Raw genomic sequence first — 25,261 nt, 5'->3', positions numbered from 1 at the left:
TGCGCCGTTGTCAGACATCTTTTTTTTTACTACAGCTAAAAACTACAGAGTCGCGCGGTATGGTCTGCATTTCCGTCTTTTTTCTGATTGGTTATTTTTGAGCAGCCTTGTCCCGCCCCTCATGTGCCTCTCTGCCTGAGTAACCAGGATTAAACAGAGGACGAGTCTGGCGGGCCAGGCTAGATAAAAAGCATTTCAGGCTCTACATTCAAATTGTCAGTCAGGTCTAAAAAAACCAAAGTTTAGACTTTAAAAAGTGTTGGACTAAAATTACATTGAAATTAATCCAAAAAGTGTTCATTCGTTATTTCTTCTATGGACTTTTATGTTGTACATGGTTTTAATTTGTTCATTGTGTTTTTTATTTATGTCCTGGCCGAGTGGGCGGGGCAGATAAGTCTGTGGGGCTTTTTTATTGGGTTGTATTTGGCCATTTTTAACTCCAACAGTGTCTCTTATGTTCTATAGAGCCTCAAAGATCAGGTTTTATTAGAAAAAAAAAGTTGTTCTAGAACCCTTTTTATTGATAACATGGCCGTTTCTCAATACTCAAGTATGCTAGTACGTTCTTGTGTACTTGACAAGTATGATTTTGGCATGGACACCAGAATGTTCTACCGAGTGTGGGGGTCGAGGATAGCTTTTGGAAGGGAACCGTACTCCGTTGCGCCATATTGCTACAATAAAAAAAAGACCCGACAAAAAAATAAAAGTCTAGTTTGTCCCTTAAATAACAACGTTCAATTCAATTCAAAAATACTTTTTTAATCCCAGAGGGAAATTGATTGCTGTAGTAGCTCAGAATAATAATAATAATCAAATCATCAAAGAGTTGTTGTATATTACAACGGCTGTTGGCAGGAAGGATCTCCAGTAGCGGTCAGTGTTGCAGCCAAACTGAAGAAGCCTCTGACTGAAGACACTCTTCCGTTGTCGGACAGTCTTGTGAAGAGAATGCTCAGGGTTGTCCATCATTTTCTTGATTCTCTGGAGAATCCTTCTTTGCATTATCTCCTCCAGCGGTTCCGAAACTCTGGCTGAGTCCTTGAAAGGGCTTGGAGTTCCTCCATCTTGTTGTCCAGTGATCTCACATTGCTCATTATGATCGATGGAAGAGATGGTTTGAATTTCCTCTTTCTCTGTCTCCGTTTTGCTCCCGCTCTGCATCCACGCTTTTTACGTTTTAGCTCATTTGGGATTTGTGGCTTCAGTTGAGGTATTATTTCAGCCTTTCCAATGTTAATCAGCTGCTCCGGATTGTAAACAGCTTGTTTCCATGGTTACGCATCATAACAAATGCTCAAAACTTGGAAAAAAGCTAAAAAATAGCAGTAAAAATCCTCCAAGCTTCACAGCACCAGAAACCGAAAAGTAAAGTGTCCAAAAAAATTCAGTTTTTCTTGAGAAACTAGAAGAAAAAATGCCAAAGAAAAGGCAAAACTTACATATAGTCAACAGAGCTACTCCAACATGCAGCCACCCAGAGCAGCGCTGTTCCATATGTTCCAAACAACAATGATTACATATTATTTGTATAATATTTAGTTCACATTTGATCAAAACTTGTGAAATACCAGCGTTTCCTGCTGTTAAAAGAACAAAATACTTCTTTTTCATCAAAACAGAGCTATTTAAGGCATCGCTGCTTTTATTTTGGTAGTGAGTTGGCTAGTTAGTATTTTGAGGGATCGGAAGTGTCTGAAAAAAACAAACAAACACACAACAAATTTTACTAGTTACACACAGTGGTTTACAATAACACACAACTTTATATTTCTTTAATTTAATTTCTGATATAAAACTCTAGTTAGGAGCTTTCTCGTCAGCCGTTCAAAGCATAAGGGTTTGAAACGCAGTGCATTGTGGGATACCTTGCTGTCCAAGTCCACAGAAGCATCCTCGACGTAATGGGCGGAGCAAGAGCACATCCGGGACCTCTGAGCATACTTGTGTGAAGTGTCCTTAGGATGGGAACAGTACTTGGGCCAACGAAGATGACATTTCACACAGACGTGATTACACGAGTTCAGACAAGTACGCATGTTGAGAAACGGCCACGGAATATCTTATGCTCTAATTGTTTGCCAAACTAAAACACAACAGGAAGTGATGTCATAGCAGCTATTTGTAGTTTCTAACCTTTATGGGTTTTACTTAAGTTGGAATCGGTTGGCAACATGAAATGATCACACAGATGAAACCAGCTCGGGTCAATCCGATCCTAATGATCCGGTGTTTCAGCGTTCCGTGTCTGCAGCTTCTCGCTCTGCAGGAATCAACTTCCTGCGCTGAAGGTTTCCGCTTTAAAAACGCACGTCTCACGCCTCTCCTCTCTTTCCTCCTGTTCTCCACCCCACCCCCACCCCCGGCTTCTGCCCTGCCATCTGTCCATCGGTCTCTTTTCTCCCTTCTCAGTTTATCCTCATTATTTCTATAGGTAGCCGCTGGTCAGAGGACGATGGGGAATTCCCTGCATTCAAAACCAGGATGATGAACTGAAATGACTCTAAAAGGCTCGGCGCCCACAGACAAGTTTCTGCTTTCTAAGATATTTACGTCACCCAACGGGACTCTTAATTGATTTCTAGAACGATGATGTAATCTCTTTTGGCCTCTGTAATCAGCCCTTTTTAAAACCCATCCTCCTCAGATTTGTGTAACAAAGTTTCTGCTGTCTGGAGTTTGTATATTTCTACCAACAGACGTTTTATCTAATCTTTTTTATAATCCTGATTCTATTGACCAGATGTATGTTTTCTTTCCTCTAATTATCAAATGTATTAAGTGACTTTAAAATGAGATATAACTTAATTCATATCCTTTAACCCGTTTGTAATTTTGTAGTTTATTGCCTGTGACGTTATGTAAATGCAGCTCTTAGATGAATATCGGACACGCTGCTGGCCGCCGCTTCCACCAACACTGTGAGTGAGTCACCCGTCGCCTTCAACTGCTGGCAAGCCTGGTGACGACGACCACGATCAGGTGCAACGGAGGCTTTATCTTTTCCATATCAGTGATACCAAAACCAGTCTCCCGAAGTTGAGAGTTGAAGCCATAAAGCCGAAGCAGTAAGAGAAGATCCGATGGAAGTGAGTCAGACCTGCATGATAGAGACGCTCCACCCATCTCCTGCTCAAACGCCCTTTAAGGAACCTTCCTCACCTCTGGAGAACCCCACAGACGGAGTCAGGAGAACGTCTGCGGTGTGGAGAATCCTGGAAACGGACCAACTTCACCGATGCCTCGTTGGGTTCCTGCTGTGATCACTAGAGAACCTCCACCCACACGCCCTTTTATAAAACACTTTCTACTAAGATTTTATATGGAGCCTTATTCTTTAACTCCTTTCTTGTCTTTTCCTATTTATTATCACTCATCCATGTTGTGTGTCGTTAGTTCTCCTCCACCTCCAACTCTGGTTCCTACGTTGGTCTCCATGACGATGGAGAAGAACCGAAGCTTTTCCTTCTGTGTCGCTGATGTAGAAATGTTTTTAGTTTTTTTTTTTTTTGGTGATTTTAGTCATTTATGCACAAAGTAAATCATGTTGCTGTTTTTATTCCTGCTTCTCCTGTTGAGTCTTCTGATCTTGTAACAATGATGTACAGTCTGAGTACTTATAAACTATTTTTATCACAGTATTATTTATTGCTTACTTTCAATAAAATACTGAAACTTATTTTCCACTGCAGCTCGGAAGACTGGAGCTTTGTGTTTTACTGCTAAAGGGAAGGTTTTGGGTTCTGGAGGATCGGACACAGATCCCGAAGGTTTGTTTTATTGTGAGGTTTAAAAGCTTCCATCAAATTATTTAAAATGAGTTCTAAAATTCCCAATCTATAAAAAAAAAACAGAAATCTGAGACCGTGTTCTTGAGGTGTAAAGAGGTGGAATGCCTTCTCCAGGTCAGGAAAGATGTCCGGCCTTAAGTAGAGGAGTCTTGTTCGTGAGTGAGGGAAGATGGAGCACGAGATTGACAAATGGATTGGTGCGGCGTCTGCAGTGATGCCGGCGTTGTGCCGGTCTGTCGTGGTTAAGAGAGCGCTGAGCCAGAAGGAGAAGCTCTCGATTTACCGGCCCCTCACCTATAGTCATGAGATTGTGGATACAAGCGGCCGAAGTGAGTTTTCTCTGCTGGGTGTCTGGGCTCTCCCTTAGAGACGGGTTGAGAAGCTCCATCATCTGGGAGGGGCTTTAAGAAGATCTGCTGCTCTTCCACATCCAGAGGAGCCAGTTGAGGTGGCTCGGGCATCTGATCAGGATGCCTCCTGGAACAAATGGGAGGAGACCAGGGAACTGAACTCTGCTGGCAAGAGGAAAGTCTGAGCCCCTGCTCAGGCTTCTGACCCCAGGCGAGTGGAGGAAAATGGATGATGAATAAATGAGACAAGTAATAAATTCTAACAGCTAAAATATGTTCAATGTTTTAAAAATGTTATTCAGATTTGAATCCAGTTTATTTATACAGCGCCAAATCTCAACAAAGTTGTCTCAAGGCTCTTAAATTAAATGTTCCAATGCAGTTCAGGTCATTAGGCCAATCAGTAAAGAGTTTCCTATATAAGGAACCCAGCAGATTGCATCGAGTCACTGACTAGTGTCGCAGTCTTTACAGCAATCCTCATACTAAGCAAGCATGCAGCGACAGTGGAGAGGAAAACTCCCTTTTAACAGGAAGAAACCTCCAGAGAATCCTGGCTCAGTATAAGCAGCCAGGGGGGCTGCCAGAGATTTTGGGCCCCATGAAAAAATATCAAGTTGGGCCCCCTGGGGGCTTGTCTATAGCAGGAGCTGGGGTTCCACCCTCCCAGATTCGAAGGGAGAAAAAAAAATACTTAATAGTAGTGTTTCAGTTTTGCTTGATTATGTAGGTCTACATGCATTCTTATTTACATATCATTTTCACCAGCTGTCATTAAACAGTGCTTTTCCTTCAACAGAATTAGCAATATCACTGCTGGAAAAAGCAGGAAATGCACATGCTGAAAGGTGTTAATCTCATTTTCCCTGTTACTCCCTTAAAATGTGTATTTATTCTAAAATTTTATTTGATGATAAAATTGAAATTTGGATATCTAATTAAATTTCCATGTTGTCTCAAAGCTTTACATAACTACATTTTCAGCTGTCTTTCCTCTTGAAATCAAGTATTTCTGTATGACTGACAAAAATAAAGGATTCACTGCTCACAAGGTGACTTCTTTATTAAGTCTCCATGGCTTCATCATAGACACAAAACGAATAAGCACAAAAAGTTCAAACCGGAGTCAGGGTTACATAAAATTTTAAAGTTGGACAACTTTGAAAGAATACGTATATAAGTCTCTAGACACCCATTTTTCTCAACAAAAAACAGCTAAAAATATATTCAGCCTTGATTGCACACAGCAAGATTTATTACTTACAGTGATGTAATTAATAATGCTCAATAACGATCAATACTAGATTTCATATTTTATTGTGTTCAATGTTATATTAAGTTTTTTTATTACAATTATTAACAGCTTTTGTTTCATTTTTGCTCTCTGATTAATTATTTGGAAATTACTGATTTTTGGTTTGTGTTCTAAAACATAAACAAATTACATCTTGTAAAACCTCCCATAATTCAGTCAAATTCAAAACATTTCATTTCGGCGGCCCTGCTGGCAGGTATGGGTTGAACCTGTCACTACCATGATGTCGACCTAAAGCGCTAAAACTGTATTTAATTGAGCGAAACCAGGAGTGGACATCCTCTACTGGTGACAATTTGAACTACACCTTGCAGTGGTTCCCAAACTTATTTAGCCGCGCACCCCGACCATGTTGACGCACCCCCCTGCCCCACATCAGGGCATGGATACATATATATAGTAGTGATGTGTCGGTCGCGAACGAACCGGCTCTAAGAGCCGGCTCTTTGAAGTGAACGACGGGAGCCGGCTCGTAATTGGGAGCCGTCCCCTCCCCCCCCTCCCCTTTTGCTTTGGTGAAAGCCACAGGTGATTGGTCAAGATGTGTAACTGCGTGTCCAGACTGTCCACACACAGAGCAGTAGGGGTGGGGAAGAGGGAGGATTAGACTCAGCCACACAGCAGAGCACATGCGGGTGGAGGGAGACGAGAGGGAATGAGGAGGAGGAAAATGGCGAGAGAGAGAGAGAGAGAGGAGAGTGTGACGAAGACGGTGAGAAAATGAGCGCCAGCAGTCGGAAAGTGGAGATTTCTGAAAGTGTTCAGTTATTAAATCCATAGAAATGATAAATATTTGATATATAGCATTTTTTAAAATTAGTAAATCATTTTACACAAAGTTTTGCATTATTTTGGTTATAAATGTACTCTACGCAACTGAAAATCTGAGGAGCCACTTGGGAGCCGAAAGAGCCGGCTCTTTTTGGTGAGCTGAGCCAAAAGAACCGGCTCTCTAAAAAGAGCCGTAATTCCCATCACTAATATATAGTCACGCTAAACCAGGGGTCGGCAATCAAAGAGCCATTATTACCCGTTTCCCACAGTAAAGAAAACCGCAGCAGCCGCGGCGTTGTGGGCGGGGCCTACCCTCAGACAGCAGAGCGCTGCTCACAACAGGTGACAGCAGCCAGTACCAGTCGCTCGTGTACGTCAAAGCTATCTCTCATAAGAAGATAATCAATAAAACGATTTATATAAAATGGATCCAGAAGTTGTAGCCCGTCTCTGCCTACAATATTTTGATATTTTTCACCCTGTTGGTGGTTTTACTGAGCAGGTGCCACTTTTGTCATATGTTTCTTTTTAAAACATGTTTAGATTGTTCAGAATACAAATCCAGGCTCTGTCACGTTTGATTGTTGTAATTAAACTTTGTAGGTGGGGAAGGTCAGAAAAGGATCCGATCAATTTGTTTTTCCCTCATTTACAGTGACCGAGATAACGGTGCAGTGCGCCTGGCTCTGGTGTTAATCAAGTTTAATTTGTAACAATTTTCACAAGAAAACAAAACAGTTAAAAGCAGGGCTTGTGTTGACCGGACAGTTCCCGTATTTGGCCGTTTATTTTGACGGAGAAAGAATAGAAAGAATTACCCCGACGCATGCAGACGAACTGACATTTTATTCGTTTCGCAAATCGCAGATGTAGCTCACTCAAGAAAAGATTGCCTTCTGAACATCTGAGCTGGACACCGCTCAGCGCAGCTCACTGTCAGCGCGTACATAAGGTGCACAGCGAGCCGAAGATGTGGAGAGGGGCTTGGAGCGCGTTGCAGAACCAGAGCGCATGCGGGAAGATTCCTTCCACTGAAGCGAGAGTTTTCCAAACCCGGTCTCTCAGAGAGACTTGTCACTTAGAAAATGTTCCCTGATGATGAAACTTTGGCTGAATTGTGCTTGTTCCTGTCTCCGATGTGGCGTCTGAGGAGAGTCCCAGAATCTTGCATCGTCTTCAGCTCAGAAAGCGCTACATGATTACGCACAAGCGTGACGCGTCAACCCGGTCTCACAGTCAGACCGGGTTGGAACTGTTCAGGTTTACGCAGACAATCTTTACATTTAGAATTAGCTTACAGATGTAAAATTAATGCAGTAAAATATAAAGCATTTTATTTAAATATCCATTCATTATTTTACAAGCACAGAGAGCCGCATCAGATGGATGGAAGAGCTGCGGGTTGCCGACCCCTGAGGACACACACACACACACTCACACACACACACTCACACACACACAAGCAAAATATACTTGTTTTCAATTACGTTTATTAGGCCCACTTACATTTCCTTAGACCCACCCACAAATGAGTTTCTGGCTATGCTAATGGTGACTTTTGACAGACTTCTCTGCTCCGCAGCCATTACATTTTTCACCTTGCGCACCCCCTAGCGGCAACTCGCGCACCCCCAGGGGTGCATGCACCACACTTTGGGAATCCCTGATTATGGCATAAATCTGCGAGAGAGATTCTAGGATGCGGAGTTGGTGGAATTTGAATTCAAATTCAAAGATACTTTATTAATCCCAGAGGGAAATTGGAAACAATTGTCAGCTTTGCTTATGTTCCAATGTTATTTAGTGTTGATTTTACACACCATAAATGACTGCTTTCCATTGGAGTTTAAATGGATCATTTTAGCTGAAGCCCACCTGAGCCAGATCATCTAAAAACGCTCAACATCAGATGTTTCTAAAGCTGTAGGACCTGAAGAATTACAATTGAAAACACTTCATACTAACGGTTTAGTCTCACTCCCTGGTTTATGTCATTTTCTAAGTGATTTACAGGGTCCAACTTACCTAACGCCGTCAAAAATGATGTTTAAATGGTTCAAAGCTGTTCGCCAAGAGTGAGATATTATCTCCCTATGAGCAAGGCTGGCACCGGTCTTTGCAAAAGTTACTTTAATCATTCCTTTAAAATACATGTTATAGTTTCTTTAGTTCATCAAAAAAAAAGTTGATTTGGGGGTGACTTGCTCTTTAAGATTTAAGGAAATATTTTATATTATGGGTTACAAATTAATGTTTTTGAAAACCACAAAAAATATGTGCAAAATACCCGAAAACTCCTAAATCAAAACTCCTTATTAATTTCTTAATATTTTCCTTTATAATAATAGGTTGAAGTTTAGGCAAAATGTTTAGTTTTATAATTGACCATAACATGTTTTATAGCGCGTTAAAAAAATTAAATTTAGCAGCTTTGTGAAGTCTTTAATGACTTTTTAGAACTCAATCTCACCACGCCCATTTCTGACGTCAAGGTAAGGAATTTTGGGAGAGCCGGAAGAGCCACGGAACGCGAGCTGCAGGAAAAGCTGCGGACTCCTGAGACGGTTCTCCGTCAAAGTGGCACCGTGACCGGACCACGACCACCCGGGTGGATTCTGCTACTCAGCCGGTTTGAGGAACCTTCTTAAGACATTCTGTGAGTGACCGAATCATCAAAGGAAAGGTCATTAAACGCCGCGAGCCATGGAGCGCGAGCTTCGGCGGTTAGCTTTAGCCCGCTAGCTAACTGGAAAACTGAAGCAGAAAATAAAACAATCGGAGTGTCATACAGGAAATACCAGGTCCAGGCTGGTACTGGGAAACCCCCAGAACCGGACCGGTACACGAACACGGTTTACGTCAAATGTGTTATTTTATAAGAATGTTTGAGGGGAGGTGACAGCATGAGACTTAACGAGGACTCGACACGTAGACATTTGTTCGCGTTTAGCATTTAATTAACTTAATTAAGGGTCAGAATTTAGTGTTTATACCCGAACCTACTTTAACAGAAGAGAACGAACAGACCTAAACGTCTAAACATTGACGCAAAAACCATCAAATCCACAAGATTACATCTCTTGAGTTATTGATCTCATTTTATTGCGGGTCGACAAGTCTTGACTCCGTCCATCAGCTGGGTGCGGTTCTGTGGGCTAACAACTGCCAGGTCACTGCTTCCTGCTCCCGAGACTGTTCCTCCTCAGGAGAACTGCAGGAGCTTTGATCCTCCTCTGGAAAACCTAAATGAGTTCTGATCCTGCTCCAGAGACGTTTCCTCCACGGAAGCTCTTATGGAACACACATGCTGACTGTCCACAAAGTGCTGAGGTACGAAAAGTCACAGGTTTTGTTTGAAAGCAGGAAAGTGAACTGGAATGAATCACTTGAGTAAAATTGGATCCGAACCACCTGGGAGCAGCTGGATCTGAGAAAAACAAACAGAACACTTTGAGTTGGACCCTTCATCGTTAGTCTCGATCAAAGTAGAAGCAGAAACTAAACAAGCTGAACATTTATCAGCTGATAGAAGACCTGTTCAGTCAGGCTTCTGTTGGACTTTGAGAACACATCGAAGGTTAAAATCAACCAATGAACCAGGTGTGTTGCTGCACAGAAACAACAAAAACAGTGGGATTGCTGTCCTCAAAGCCCCGAGTATAAATCCTTAAGGAGCTTGTAGAATAATTTCATTTGGAAGTTTCTAGATAACCAGTTTGTTTCAATAGAAAAAAAAAAGCTTTTGTAATACTGATTACATGTTTTTCTGTGTGGGTAAACCAGCTGTGTTTCTCTCAGTGTGTATGTGTGTGTGAGACGTCTGATCGCTGAAGATGTGGAAGGCAGCAGCAGGTCAGAACATCCAGGTGTCTGTAGAGGAAGGAGCAGACGACTGGGAGACCGACCCCGACTTTGAGAACGATGTGTCAGAGAAGGAGCAGCGCTGGGGGGCGAAGACGGTGGCCGGATCGGGACATCAGGAGCACATCGAGTAAGGATTTGGTCATTTAAAATGGTTTCCACTCCTGGAACTTCTCCACGTGATCGTGTTGTCTGTGGTGCAGCATCCACCAGCTGCGTGAGACCGTGTCCACGGAGCACACCAGCCTAAAGCAGAAGGAGCTGGATAACATGCCCAAGGCCTCGCACGGATACGGGGGAAGGTTTGGAGTTCAGCAGGACCGCATGGATAAGGTAGGGCCGACCTGGGAACGCGTTTCATACAGCAGGAGGGATTTACGGGTTTTCTCCCACATCCGGAGCAGACTCACAGATTTTAACTGGAGTTTATGTTTAAGTTCTCTAAACCTGCTTACTCATGCTCAGGCCTAGGGTCTCGCACACTAAGCTTGGTTTATGCTTGACGCGTCCGCGAGGTTCGCACGGCTCTGCGCGGGAAAATTTCGTCATTTCAACAACCACGCCCCTCCACCGCGCCTCCGCATGCCCTAAACTTTCCGCACCGCGCACCTAGGAAATTTTCTAACCATGCGGACGGTCTGATGTGGAAAAACATGGCGGACTGGCAAGAACTAGTATGGCAGAGGTTCGCAAATGCAGACATTTGTATGATTCAGCTGTCATAGATCACCGTGATCAACATGTTGTTAATAATTCTTGGAGAGAAATAGCTCGTACTGTCGGAAAAGACGAGGACGCTGTTAAAATACTGGAATGCCATGTTGTAAACAGTAATTTTTACTTCTACTGTGGTGTAGTGTTGGATGCATGCCGTAGAGCTCCATGCTGCCCCCTACAGTTTGGGAGAATATTGGCTCGCCGCATGAACCATAAACGCTGCAAGCTGTGAAGCGCGTTCCATCCGCAAGCCGCATCACCAAGCGGAAAGTAAATGCGTCAGCATAACCCAAGCCTCACACATGCGCGCACACACACACCTGATCCCTTCTGTAACACTTGTATTCATTGCTTTACCACACAGCTGATTTGTAGTTCTGGTACCTCTGATGGGCGCAGCATCATGAAACCGGTGATCCGTTAGTTGAGTTAAATCCCGTTTTTCCTTCCATATATTTACTTTTTACAGCTGCAGTCACAGAAAAGATCATTTTAGTTCTTCTGGCTTTTTTCTTCTGTTTCTCAGCCAAACTTAAATAATAAAACTAGGGATTATTTTTTCTCTCAGCAGCAGTTTTCAGTGTGAGAAGCAGACGGGTCGGTCGTGTTGTTTCACACCCACTAATCTCTCCTGGCGAACAGCTTTGTGTGCGTGCGTGCGTGCGTGTGTGTGTGTGTGTGTGTGTGTGTGAAAACCAAATGCGTGAACGTGATGACCAAACTCTGTTTACACCACACTATTCATGTAACGAGTCAGACTTCAGCACCCCTCTCCCCCCAGCAGCTCACAGGAGCAGTAAATCTTAATCTGTCTGTCTTCACAGTCGGCTGTGGGTCACGACTACCAGAGCAAGTTGTCCAAACACTGCTCCCAGACGGACACGGCTAAAGGGTTTGGAGGGAAGTTCGGAGTTCAGGAGGACCGTGTTGACAAGGTGAGACGGATCAGCCTGCTGAGTAAAGAGGCTCGACTGACTGACCTGCAGCAGAAACAACTCGGCAGGAAACCAAAGTTCTTTCATGACCATAAATATCAGAAGATTCTGGTTTTAGGCTAAAGGAATACATAAAAAGTTAGAATTTATTAGATTTGTGGTTTAATTTTATGATTATTATTATTTTATTAATTATTAAAATAAAATCTAATCTTAATAAATGTAACAAAAGACTTTAAAGGATTTTTATTTAGAAACGAGACATGAACATTTTTTTAATTGTGTTTTTATTCTGATGTAAAGTAAAAAAAAAAGATGAGGTCAGCAAAAGTGTTTAAGTTAAAAGAATGAAACCTGTTACCATTTACATTTTAACACAAATTACATTTTTTGTATTATGAATTCTTCTAAAGGTTACAAATCAGAATAAAACCAGCTTGTCTGAACCAATCAGACGCTCCGGTTGAATAATAGTTTTCTCCTTTCTCTCCAGTCAGCTGTGGGCTTCGAGTACGCTGGAAAGACGGAGAAACACGCCTCTCAGAAAGGTTTGTTCAGACGTGTCATAAATGCCAGAAATACTCAGCTTGGAGCAGAAAACCAAACCAAACGTGTTTCTGGCTCGTCCTGCTGATGGTTCAAATGCTTTAAATCTGCCTTCAAGAGGGAGAAAACGGATCAGCTGATCAGCGTTTTCTAAGGAAACGAGAAAATATCACTAAATAACTCGTTCTGGTTTCTGTACTTTTACACAAATTCATGTCTGTTTCTATAGAAGTATAATAATCTGAATGTCCTGCTTCGCTCTGACCCGTGACCTCTGACCCCACCATCCTGGTTTTTAGACTACGCCACCGGATTCGGAGGGCGGTACGGCGTACAGGCAGACCGCGTTGATGACAGCGCTTTGGGCTTCGATTATCAGGCCAAAACTGAGAAACACGAGTCACAGAAAGGTTGGTTCACATTTCCCATCATGCAACGTTCCTTCTTTCAGTTCTTTTTAAAACACAGAAAAGGTTTATTTACCTGCAACGTTTCGTTTGCGGCTGCAAACATCAGGCTGGCGCCGATGTTGGCACCACTTCCTTCGTTTATCCGCGGGCAGCAGAGTGCGACAACGTCCTCTGCTGCCCGCTCTCCCCTCTCCGATGATGCAGTCCCATGCACGATCCAATGTGTAGACCCCATCGTCTCTGTTCATGGTCCCACATCCACGTCTCCTTATCTCAATTGCTTCCTTGATCCATCTTTTGTATTTTTGTTGTTCGCTGTTTATGATCCTTGTGTTGTCCCAGTCCTTCACATGGTTTTCTCTTGTGCAGTGATCTGTTACGGCTGACTTCTTTATTGTGCTTTCTGCTTCTTATTTTGCTGCTCTTGTGTGTTTTCGACTTGCCTCTCTCTCGCACTCCTTTCTGTGTTCTATTGTTCGTGTCCTGAGTTGGCGTCCGGTTTCTCCTATGTATGTTTTATTGCAGAGTTTGCATGGGATTTCGTAAACGACTCCACATTTAAGTCCAGCTGGTATCTTGTCTGTTGGGTGCACTAGTCTGTTTCTAACTGTTGTGTATGGTTTTGTTGGTGTTTATGTTGTGTTTTTACATTGTTGCTCTTATTTTTTCTGTTATGCCTTTGATGCATGGTAGGGTCATCACTGGTTTTGGTTCTTGTCTTTCTGGGTTTCTGGTTCTTTGTTTTGGTTCTTTTTTCTTTTTGTTGTTTGTTGTTTTCCTTTGTTTATTGCCCATGTCGGGTATCTGCAGGTCTTTAAAGCGTGTTGTATGTGTTTGTCCTCTTGTTTACGGTCTCTTTCTTCTGTTATCATGTTTGCTCTGTGATATAATGTTCTGATTACTGACATTTTGTGTATGGTCGGGTGTTCTGATGTCCATAATAGATATTGGTCTGTGTGTGTCGGTTTCCTGTATGTGTTTATGTTTAGGGTCCCGTCGGTTTGCCTGCTTATTTTCATATCCATAAATGCTATGCTGCCGTCTGTTTCTGACTCATATGTGAACTTTGTGTTGCCTGTGTTGTCAATGTTGTTCAAGTGTTGTGTTAGTGTTTCGGTTTGTCCTTTTGGTATGATTTCCAGTATGTCATCCACGTAGCGTTTCCATAGTTTTATTTAGCAGTTGGGGGGGGGGGGGGGGGGGGGCAGTGGCTATGGCTTTTTGCTCTAGGTCTTCCATGAAAAACTCGCACAGGGTGGCTGATAACGGGTTACCCATGGCGAAGCCTTCCAGTTGTTTGTATATTGTGTTGTCGTATGTGGTAAGCAGCCGCAAACGAAACGTTGCAGGTAAATAAACCTTTTCTGTGTTTTAAAAAGAACTGAAAGATGGAATTTGAAACTCAACACAGCAAGAACACACCAAAGATATGCAACATTCCTACTAACAACATTCCTCAGTTTTCCCACCTTGGTGGTTTTTTTCCACTTCTGTTTGACTTGTTTTTTTTTGTTTTTTTTCCATCAGAGCTTTAGAGACTCATGTCTCAGATTTCACTCACAACCAAACAAACCATTAAGTTTCTGTTATATTACTGGAATGAAAACTTCTCTGATTCGGTCGGTAATTTTCCTCCTGATTTTTCGTGTTGTTTGGAACGTCTTCAGATTATTCCAAGGGCTTCGGTGGGAAGTTCGGTGTTGAGACCGATAAGGTGGACAAGAGCGCTGTGGGCTTCGAGTATCAGGGAAAAACGGAGCAGCACGAGTCTCAGAAAGGTGAGTGGGACTGAAACATTTCACCTTTTTTATGTTTCATCCTCTGATCAAGATGAATACTTTCATAAGTAAACCAGCCAGCTCCTGAGGATTCATGTATCCTAAAGCCCCGCCCTCCTGTTCTGTCCCGACTCGTTTAGTCTTCTGGTTTCATCACAGCTGAGCAGCTGCACCTGGGTCGCATGTGCTGATAACCGACCCGGTCGTGTCCACACAGCAGGAAGAGATTCATGTTCATGACATCAGCCTGTTCTATGACTCTGTGATCGTTTAAGTTAACTGGAGGAGAAAACGCTGATCAATGTGAATGATCAGTTTTGAGATGAAGCAAATGTCACCTCATGAAACTCAATCCAGATCTGTGATGTCTAACTTTATTATGTTTATGGAGGAAAAGAGCTAATTCATGCTAGCATCGATGTACTGGTTGGTAATCCATCAGCTGATGTTCTAAGGTAACCCCCCGTGTTGTGAATGTTTCTCTGCAGACTACGTGAAGGGCTTCGGTGGGAAGTTTGGCGTTCAGGTGGACAGACAGGATAAATCCGCTCTGGGTTGGGATCACCAGGAGAAACTGCAGCTGCACGAGTCCCAGAAAGGTACAGCAGCGGCTTCCTGTTGGGTCAGCTGATGAATGCCGTCTCTTGTGTTCAGAATAATGATCATTTAGTTCTGTTTAGTAAAAAGGTTGATTCTTTACTAAAACATTCAGGAAGAGAAAATGAAACATTTAGTTTTTTTCCTCCTTCAAGCCCCGTCCTCCTGGGCTGAAGCCGCCCTCTCTGATGCGGTCTCATCGTGGTTCTGCTGCGGTTTTTAAAGGTTCGCAACTTCCTCAAATTACAAACAGAAAGAGGAAGAGAAACTGCAGCTGAGATTTTAATTGGCATGTTTTCACACAGAGCAGCTCACCATTTACACACGTGTGCAGGGTTCAGATGCTCCACTGCTAGGTGGTTAAATCCAGATCAGATTAGATCGGTTCTGTTTGCTTCAGCAGCAGCTGGACGTCTCTGGTCAAGATTCCTGATCAACGGCTTCACTCTCAGAGCCGAATGGGTGACAAACAACCCAAATAACAGCCCAGCATATGGATCAGAACCACCAGGATCAGTGTCCTTCAGGTTTTCTCTGCTCCAACTCACCTGATGCAAGTTTCTGCAATAGTGAGCAGGTTTGTGGGCCAATAGATTCTGGTGCTGGAGCAGGAAAACCTCTAATGGCCCATTTATACTTGGGTCAGTTGAACTGACTCAGTTCGGCCGGGCCGGGACCGGGTGGGGACAGCCCGTTCCCGCGTGGCCAGATTTTGTTAACACAGCCGTCTCAGGAATGGAAAAGGGCTAAAGAGGTGTAGTGAAGTTATTGGTGCCCTTCCTGAGCGCCACAAGTTGGTAAACAAAAGCAGGCATCCAAAAAGTGGTCTAAAGGCGGGCATACGCTGTGCAACTTTCACTTGTCGCGTTCAGCTTCAGCTCAATCTGTACGACTTCACTGATCTCACGAGTCATGTGCTCACACTGTACGTCTGGTAGCAACACGTCAGACTTAAAAATATGCTAAATATAGCAGTTTTTACACAACGTGTCAGACTTTTTTGTGTCATTGTTGATGCCTGTTGTCCTTCGGGAGTGCTGCAGGAGGACACACAGGGATTTATGGGGGTTAGAGGAGGAAAACCAAAGAAAGTAAATCAGTGTTTTGTGATCAGTTTAATTTGACATAAACACGACAAACACGCTTTCTTGACAATCCTGGTCAGTGTGTGTGTGTGTGTGTGTGTGAAAAAAAAAAAAAAAAAAAAAAAAAAAAGTGTAGAAATAAAAATGAACGACGTGTGTTATTTGGGAAATAGCTGGCGAGCGGTGTTGATGCCATGAGCGGTTCTGGTACTTTTTGGGTCGGCGCCACTCGCAGCGCCGCTTCCATCCTCACGATTGACGAGCCAAATTTCAAACACGCCAGAAGTCCGTGTGAGCTCACGATTGCTGATCGGTAGCTGGTCACGTGGTGTTAATCGCTTCTCGTAACCCCTGTATACTACACGACGCTCAGCGCTAAACTCGCCCCGATGTTGTAGATTCTTGTACGAGTGGAAAATCGGCTCCAAAAAGTGGCAAAGGTCGCACAGTATACGCTTAATCGGAAGCCAGAGAAGATGTTTACCTCACTTCATCCGTGATCCGGTCCATTTGGCTGCTGGTGAAAATGTGCAGCTCGTCTTTTAAATCCCATTATTTTCTCTTTGATGTAAATAATTCTGTAGTCACACCGTGGTACTGACCTGTGGTCACGTGGCAGCTGCTTTAGGAGTCTATACTGGGTTCCCGCGGGGCCTTAAAGTCTTAACAGCATTGAATTTGAGAATTTGGAAATAATACCTTTAAAAGTTTTGAATTTTGACAACTGGGTCTTAAAATTTGTGCTGTATGTAAATTCTCCGTACTGCATTTGTCCTGTAAAGTTTCATTCGTCAAGCACAATCATTTTTATTAAATTGTATAGCATAAATAAAGAGTGGCAGAACCAATAATTGAGAATGCAGTGCAGCCTTGGGTCAAAATACTCCGAACACGTGACGTGTTCAGCTCCCGTGCTACAAGACCGTGAACATAACTCAGACCACACACACCTCCAGCAGAGGAGAAACGTGGAAAATCTCAGCAGACCTTGAGAAAGTTGACTGACGCCTAGGGCTTCGGTGCCAGAACTCTAGACCTCTTTGGGACTGAGAGAAAACATTTGGTAGGTACCGATATCAGGAAAAGCGTTAAAATGTCCCAATGTGACGCCGCAGGTCACATGACTGATCCCGAGTCACGTTATGAGTGGAAGAGATGCAACACAACACTTCTCTGCAGTACGCGGATGAAGATGCTAAAAAAAACTAACGTTTGGGTGCATTTAGCTAAAGTAAGCAGCAGCTAAACAAAACAGCAGCGAGTAGATTTGTGCTGCGAAAAGCAGCAATTTTAACAAAGCACCTCGTTATGCAGGGCATCATCTTGAGAGCTGAAACATGGGAAGTCTTTGACTGCAAAAAAGTAAACAAAGTCCATCACCTTCCAAATCACTGGAGGAGTCTGAAGATGGAGGCTGATAAAAGCAGAAGTAGGACAAAAACCAACTGTTTACCAGCAAAATAAAAGCATGTCAGCAGGGTTGTTATTACTGACACGAAGGCTGTTTTTATACATATTTAAATTTTGTGCCTTTACTGTTTGTGCTGTAGCTTAGCTCTGTTTTTGCTTAGAAAATAGTGTATAAATAAATATAATATAAACGATGAGAACAAAACCTTTAGGTAGCTTGTTATTCTCTCTTAAATTTAAAAAATATAGGTTTCAACAGAAGTATCGTTAAGGTACCATCATCAAAAACCAGGTTAAAGTGGTATCAAGAAAAACCTCCTGGTACCCCGCCCCACTGACGCTGGTATGTTGAACATGTGTTTTATGTTTCCTGGCTACCCTTCCTGTGAAAGCTCAAACCGCTCTCTACTGGTATGGGTACCTTTGACATTTGAATCAATCCGGTACTAATTCCCGGTACCTAGGAATTGATACCGGTACTTAACGGTACCAATTTTCGATACTTTTGAGTGTTTAATATTTTTAATTCTCTTTTATAATTAAATATATATTTTTCTCAATATATAACCATATTTGATAAATATCACAATAAATAACATTCAACTGTTTGTATTTTAACATCGTTCTTGTAGTTTTATAAGCTGATAATTAAACTGAAGCAAACATCTTTACTGTGAACTAAATTTACTGTTTATCTTCATTCCTTTTACCGTTCTTTTTCAATAGATTTTTCCTACTGGGAAGTTAGAATTTCCGAGAAGAAAGCGAACGCACCATTAGATGATAACAATAGTGGCATAGGAAGCTAACATATCAAGCTAACGTTATCTTAAACAGTTTATTTAACTGCTGGAGCAGATTAAAACGATGATGCCTCACACTTAGATCGTTGTCACTGGTTTCATCTTCACCCAATCACCCGTCGCCTTTAGTAAAGTGAAGCCAAACTTTAGAGCGCGTTCATGTTCTTCTAGTCGGATTTCGGAGTTCCGAGGAGAAAGCGAACGCACCATTAGTGAAACGGAAGCTAAGAAATCAAGCTAACGTTATCTTAAACATTTTATTTGCCTACCGAAGCAGATTAAGATGTCTCACTTAGATTGTTGTCGCTGGTTTCATCATCACCCAGTTACCCATCACATTTAGTGAAGTGGACCCAAGCTTTAGCGTGCGTTCTTTCCACCATGCTGCTCTGTTTACAACTCGCTCGCAGCGACCGATGACATAACGCTCTTGCGCATGAGCAGCTGTCTAGGCAAGTTCTCGTTATGAAGGACGGGTACAGAAACGAGGCACCGTTTGAAATGAAGTGAATCGGTGCTCGGTCGGTACTATGGAATTCGGTCGATACCTTAAAAAGTACCGAATTCGGTACCCATCCCTACTGAGTATTTTGGTCAAACATAATGAAGCTTATAAAAGAACACAAGTCCAAGGATTTAGATTTTGCTGTAATGGGTATTATTTATTTACGTAAGCGGTCTTGAATTTAACTTGATGAAACCTGTAGGAACCCAGTTAATAGCTCCAGCACTGGTTACCTTTTACTCGGTGATCAGATTAGCAGCAGCATCTTCTGGGACTCAGAACCGGTTCTGTTTGTGGGTTTTGTTCTGCAGCAGGTAGACTTGAGGTCTTCTACCATCTCCACATCTGCAGAGATCTTCACATTAGCCACGTTTACATGCGCACAGTTAATCGGATTGAACGCCCAATCAGATAAAAATTATACATGCAAACACGTCAGTCGTAATGTTCTGACCCGATTCCGCCCGATCGGAATGAAATTTCAATCCGATTTAGAGGTGGTTTTGTCCGATCATCGTTCCGAATGACGTGCGTGTACACAGCCATTCGGATTGTTCCCCGCTGTCCTTTAGACTGCCGGATTTTTAAAAATGACGGCCTAAATAACGAGCGCCAGCTTTTAAATATGTTGGCAAGCAGTCCCCGTTTCTGTAATGTCTAATCCAGAACCTGCATTTTGTGGAAATAAAATAAAAAATCAGATTATTGCACAAATCATTCGATAAAGGTGTCCAAGTCTGTACTGGAAACACGCAGATTCATTTCAGGTTTGCAGCACGGATCCCCGTTTCTGTGAACGCAGCAGCTGTTTCTGCAGCAGGTGGGTGGAGACGTGCTCGACGGGGTTAAACAGACCTGGTTTTAGTTTAAGGAGGCTGATGTTGAGTAGGAAAACATCCTCCGTTAAATATTCTGGCCGACTATCTGTGTAAAAGCACTTTAACGCAGGTCAACTGAGATGTGGTTTATTTATTAACACAAGATGAACACGGGCTTCCAGACTTTCTGAACATCTTCTGTTTGAACCAGTTTTTTCTCAACAGTTTCAGCTGATTGTCACATTTTATTAATAAGCCACAACAGAGCTCAGTAATAAATCATGAGCCTGAACCCCCCACCCCCGCTCTGCACACAGCCGTCACGTCAGACCCGCGGACCAGCTGATTGGGAGGCAGAGACGAGGATAACCCTCCCTTCTTTTAATATTGTCAACAATAAAACGCAGCAAAGCATAAATCTGCAGTTATTCACTGAAGAAAACATAACTTCTATGATCAAAATAAACAATTAAATGAATCAGGAAAGCAGGAAGAATATGTTTTCAGTTTTTAAATTTTTCTTTTCGTTTCATGAAGTTTACAATAATTTTTTCCGGAAAAGAAAACTCTGCACATGCTCAGCCTGTTTAATCTGATTGAGTACTTGGTGGATCTAAACTCACGGCATGTTCTGATCATTTCAGTCGGTGTCCATGTAAGCAGAGATTCCGGATTTCTGATCAACCAAGATTTGAATGGGATTGGGGAAATTTGGTGCATGTAAACGTGGCTAGTGAGCTCTCATTCATTATTACTATTATTATTGTCATTACTTACACATCTTAATGTTAAAAGCTAGAATGTTTACAACCAAAATAAATAAAAACCAAATATAAAAACAAATCGGCATCATCTGTTTCACAGAAGAGTCAAATGTTTTTATACCTGTGGGAGGGTCTGTGTGGGTAAACTTTTGTCTTTAGTGTGTGTCATTTGTTGGTTTATATATGTGTGTGTGTGTGTGTGTTGTGTATGTTGTGTGTTCCAGACTATAAGCGTGGGTTCGGAGGGCGGTATGGGGTAGAGGTGGAGAAGCAGGACCAGTGTGCTCTGGGCTACGAGCACAAGGAAAGCCTGGCCAAGCACGAGTCCCAGAAAGGCACTGACCCGCCCCCCAGTATTCCTGACCCCCCCCTCCCCGTAGCTGCTTCAGCACCTCCTGCTCAACTCTGGATATATTTTTTTTTACCTAAACTAAAACTTTCTGCCACCATGACTTAAACACACTGTAATACTACCGAAGAGCCACTAGGGGGTGTTAGTGCCCACATTAACAACATGTTCTAAGGTTAGATGGTCGGGTAAACGTTCTAGTTTACTTTTATTTCATCACACAAACTTTATGGTGATGAATCCTGATAAAGACACAAACTTAATAAATCAGCTGTTTCTGAAACGCTCAGATCTTCCAGCCCACCGAGTCAGAGCATCGTGTCCTCCAGCTAAGGATCAGAACTCACAACCTTCTGCTAGCCCCTCCCCCAGGCGATATGACCAATCGGCATATTCGATGTTCTCACCTGGTTTGTGTTTGGTTTGTAGTTTTCTGTGGCTGAAAATAAACTACTAGAAAGAAAACTACAAAAACGCTAAATGATGACTTAATTCAGATCAGAAGAACCGAACTCCAAGTCCGACTCCATAAAGAAATTAAACCGTTCATCTCTCCTAAAACTCACTTTAGAGCTGAAACCTGGAAATAAATCATTAAATATCCAGAGCGATGTGGGAGGGGCCTCAGCACTGGCTTTCACCCCCCCCACCTCAGCAGCACAAACTGACCAAGCATGTTGGTACCAACGAGCCTCATCCCTAAGCTCACTAGAACACCGACCCGGTCCGACACAAACCTCAAAGTCCTTCAGAAGGTCCGGAGAACGTATCCAGGACCCCTTTAAACGTTACTGGACCAGGAGGTTTTGTTTCCGATCGGTGCTGCCCAGGTGTGATGGTTTACTATGGTTACCATGGTAACATGAATGATGCTCACTGAGGTTCTCCTACCAGGAGCTTCTCATCTCCAGCTGTGGAAGCTGACGATCTTCCAGCTGCATGAGTGTTTTATTTATCAGCATGTTGGAACAGTCGGAGTTCCTGAATGGAGGAAACGTTCCGAGCTCCAGGTTTCCCTCCTTCCTGCTGGCTGTGCTGCCGTGATGCTGCATGTTTAGTCTTCGTGACCTCCTGCTGTGATCACATGATGCTAAAACATCTGGCCTCTGACCAGATTCTCCTCGCATGTCCTCATTCTCTTTCTATAAGCTCCCACAGTCCGCTGCATCAGAACCTTGAGGTCCAGATCTGATCTGGAGGTTCTGATGAAGCTTGCTGAGGTCTCCACCTCCAACAGAAGATGACTTCTGGTCTCCTTTTTCATCAGATTATTCTAAAGGATTTGGAGGGAAGTTTGGAGTTCAGAGCGACCGGATGGACAAGGTAATGAGCAGATTTGTCTCCAGCTGAGCGGAGACCACTCCTCTTTGGGTTCTGATGCTTTTGTTTTGGACAGAGTGCCGGAACCTTTGAGGAAGTGGAGAAGCTGACTCCATCATACCAGAAAACCAAACCTGTGGAGGCTGGTGAGACATCTTCATCCTCTTCATCAGCTCTTTGGTCCTCTGTGGAGCTGACTATCCCCTTCTTTCTCCTCCTCCTCTGATCAGCTGGCAGCAGCACAGGAAGCATCAAAGCTCGCTTCGAGAACATCGCCAAGCAGAAAGAGGAGGAGGACAAGAAACGGGCTGAAGAGGAGCGGGCACGCCGTCAGGCCAAGGAGAAGCAGGAGCAGGAGGAGGCCAGCCGCCAAGTGGAGGTGACCAGGGAGCCTTCTCCTGTTGCTGCAGCGAGTCCCAGTCCCACTCCGAGTCCGACTCCCCCAGTTCAACCCGCCACACAGTACACGGTGAGCTCTGATGCTTCTGTGGTCAGAAAGCTCCTCCAGTTCTGGTGCTGGAGTTCCACCATCCCTCTGGTCATTCAGAACCACATAGCTCATCTAAAGCTCGGTGCTGTTTTTGCTTTTATGCAGATCTGCTCCAATCATCTAGAAATAAACAAACACCTTTTATTGGTGGTGGTTTAAATGCAAACAAGCTTCATTTTCATGTTTCCTCCATCAGAAAGTTTCAGGAGCCTCAGCCGAGAACGGAGAGGAGCCGGAGGTGTCGGATCTGTACCAGAGCCCCGACGAGCCGGCGCCAACAGGTACCAACACCAGTTATCAGCTGGGTCTCAGGAGTCAGGATGACCTGACAACCTGTTTGGTTCTGGTCGAGTTTCAAAATGTTGTTTGTTTCAGACGAGCAGCAGTACGACTACAGCGAGGACCTCGGAGTCACGGCCGTGGCTCTCTACGACTACCAAGCAGGTGAGACTCCACAACCACAGAAACTCAACCGGACCTGAAAACTGCTCAGATCAGAACTCCCGTCAGCAGACACAGAACAATCTACAAAAAACACCCTAAGTGTGTCAGGAAGGTTTCAGCTCCTGAAACCTGGGGGGTTGAGTTTAAGGCCCTGTCCACACGTAGCCGGGGATCTGCCAAAACGTAGATATTTTTCTACGTTTTGGCCTGTCATCCACACGAAAACGGAGTTTTTTCACACGAAAACGGATCTTTTTAAAAACTCCGGCCAAAGTGAAGATCTGCGTTTTCTCTGTTTTGGGTGTCTGCGTGTGGACAGACAAAACCGGAGTTTTAAGGTCCGCAACGTCACTTTCCGCGACAAAAAAATGCTGACATCACGTGTGCGACCTGTGTTTACACTAGCCGACAGCATGGATGCCCTCAGAGCTGCGCTCGCTTTATCAATTGTCCAAGCGCTTTTTGCTTGTTTGTTTTTGCAAGCGGAATTACTGCTCCTTGCGGAAGACCACAGACGAAGGACGAGGTTAAGAACGGGGGAAGTACTGCCGCCTACAGGTCTGGCATGTCCTTAACAACGTATTTATCCGGGTACGTGTGGACAGAGTTTTTTTTTAAAACGCGGTGGTGTGGATGCAAGTTTTTGGAGGGGCGGATATTCGTTTTTTTTAAAAACCCGGCTACGTGTGGACTAGGCCTGAGTGCTGGTCAGAAGCAGGTTTCCCAGTAATTAGACAGGTCCATCTAAAACCCAAAGAAGGTTCTAACACAGACGAGGTGCTGAGGTTGCTTCAGTGAAGGCTTTCACATCACAACTCCGCCTCTTCTGGTTCCGACTCCCCTGAGTGTGACTTCTTGTCTTCTGCGTATGCAGGTGGCTTTGGGGCCGTGAAGCGTTCACACTGGACAGAGTTTGATGTTGCATTACAGTCGTAATGTGAACAGCTACACAAAAAAATCTGATTTACTCAAAAAATCTGAACGGAGCATCAAGGCCTGCAGTGTGAACGTAGCCTTATGTAACCTGCACACATGAATAGAAACTGGAAGCTGATTTCCATCCAAATAAACTCGTCTCTTTTTCAGCCGGTGATGACGAGATTTCCTTCGACCCCGATGACATCATCACTAACATCGAGATGATAGACGAGGGCTGGTGGCGTGGCATCTGTAGAGGCGCCTACGGTCTCTTCCCAGCCAACTACGTAGAGGTTCGGCAGTAAGGACGCTTTGCTCTGACGTTCCCAGATTCCCGTTTCCTCCTCGCAGCTCCTCTCCACCTCATGTTAGAGCTCTGACACTGTGAGACGTCCTCTCATCTCCTTTATGTTTCTTCTTCTACCTGCTTCATTGTTGGATTATTTAGTTTCTCTGTGTAGACAAAGGCAGGAGGACCAGGAGTCGGTGTTACTGGTTTAAACCAGATCAAAGCAGCTTTTGGGTTTTCCTGATTAAGTAATTTAGTCTGAGACAGAACCGGGTCTGGGTCTCAGGGTGCTGTCTGGTGTTTTGGACCAAACAGCTGATGGAGCTTTGGTTCACCTGACTGAAGCGGCGTTCAGATAAAAACTTTATTAGTTTAATGTTTGATCAGATCTTCTGTCCCTAAAATCACCAGTTAGACGTTTTACTGGTGGATCCTCATCATGTACAGAGAAATCTAAGTGTGTGTGTGTGTGTGTGCGTGTGTGTGTGGCTTTCATTCATTCATTGGGGGTTTATAATAAAGTGACCTTTTCAGATGTATGATTTTTATCTGTAACACTGTTTATCACAACATAACCTGCTTCTTTTTTTAAGTTTCAGTAAATAAAATATGAAACATGATCACATCTTGGTCCACCACGGTGACATCACACAGGTGAATTTATCTAAAAGAAAACTAAACGTAACGCATCATGTGTGAGACAGGCTCTCGAGGGGGCGTGGCTACATCACCTGGTTCACCTAAATTCCAATGGTGTCTATGAGAATGTTGTTACCTGAAGCTCGTAATTCATAATTACACATTTTTAGGTAAAACAAAAACATGGAACAAGGAGATGTGAGGCTCTCAGGAGATACAAAATAAGTCTTTATGGCTTAAACAGTTAAAAACATGGATGCCAACGCGTTTCAGCCCACAGGGCCTTCGCCAGGGCTCAAAATGTTTGTAGGTTCTCTCACTCTCATGTCAAGAAGGCTAATCGGTGACAC

The 25,261-nt window shown here is 43.5% G+C and overlaps 2 protein-coding genes across 11 annotated transcripts in view; both read left to right on the top strand.

The window, feature by feature from the left end:
* The window catches only part of ppfia1 (PTPRF interacting protein alpha 1), a 47,652-nt gene extending 43,958 nt beyond the window's left edge, over positions 1-3,694 (top strand). For 7 of the 9 annotated variants that reach the window (XM_054732004.2, XM_054732006.2, XM_054732003.2 and 4 more), the window contains one exon: positions 2,438-3,694. In XM_054732004.2, coding sequence (XP_054587979.2) covers positions 2,438-2,499 — 62 coding nt within the window. In that variant the 3' untranslated portion in view covers positions 2,500-3,694. Of the gene's footprint in view, positions 1-2,415 lie in introns of all 9 variants that reach the window. The other 2 variants (XM_015953386.3, XM_015953387.3) reach the window with 1 other exon arrangement.
* A 5,026-nt stretch (positions 3,695-8,720) lies between these two features.
* Positions 8,721-24,895, top strand: cttn (cortactin). 2 transcript variants are annotated; one of them, XM_015953347.3, is made up of 15 exons: positions 8,721-8,889; positions 10,032-10,224; positions 10,298-10,427; positions 11,636-11,746; positions 12,240-12,294; positions 12,592-12,702; positions 14,370-14,480; positions 14,969-15,079; positions 20,687-20,797; positions 22,079-22,134; positions 22,208-22,277; positions 22,362-22,600; positions 22,818-22,902; positions 22,997-23,065; positions 24,152-24,895. In XM_015953347.3, the coding sequence occupies exons 2-15, from the start codon at positions 10,067-10,069 to the stop codon at positions 24,286-24,288; spliced, it is 1,554 nt and encodes a 517-aa protein (XP_015808833.3). In that variant the 5' UTR covers positions 8,721-8,889; positions 10,032-10,066; the 3' UTR covers positions 24,289-24,895. The 2 variants fall into 2 exon arrangements, with proteins under 2 accessions (XP_015808833.3, XP_015808834.3); XM_015953348.3 differs by lacking the exon at positions 20,687-20,797.
* Positions 24,896-25,261: the final 366 nt, after the last annotated feature.

The sequence above is a fragment of the Nothobranchius furzeri genome, chromosome 9, assembly GCF_043380555.1.
Source record: "Nothobranchius furzeri strain GRZ-AD chromosome 9, NfurGRZ-RIMD1, whole genome shotgun sequence".
Lineage (NCBI taxonomy): Eukaryota > Metazoa > Chordata > Actinopteri > Cyprinodontiformes > Nothobranchiidae > Nothobranchius > Nothobranchius furzeri.
This window is presented reverse-complemented; position numbering and strand designations above follow the sequence as displayed.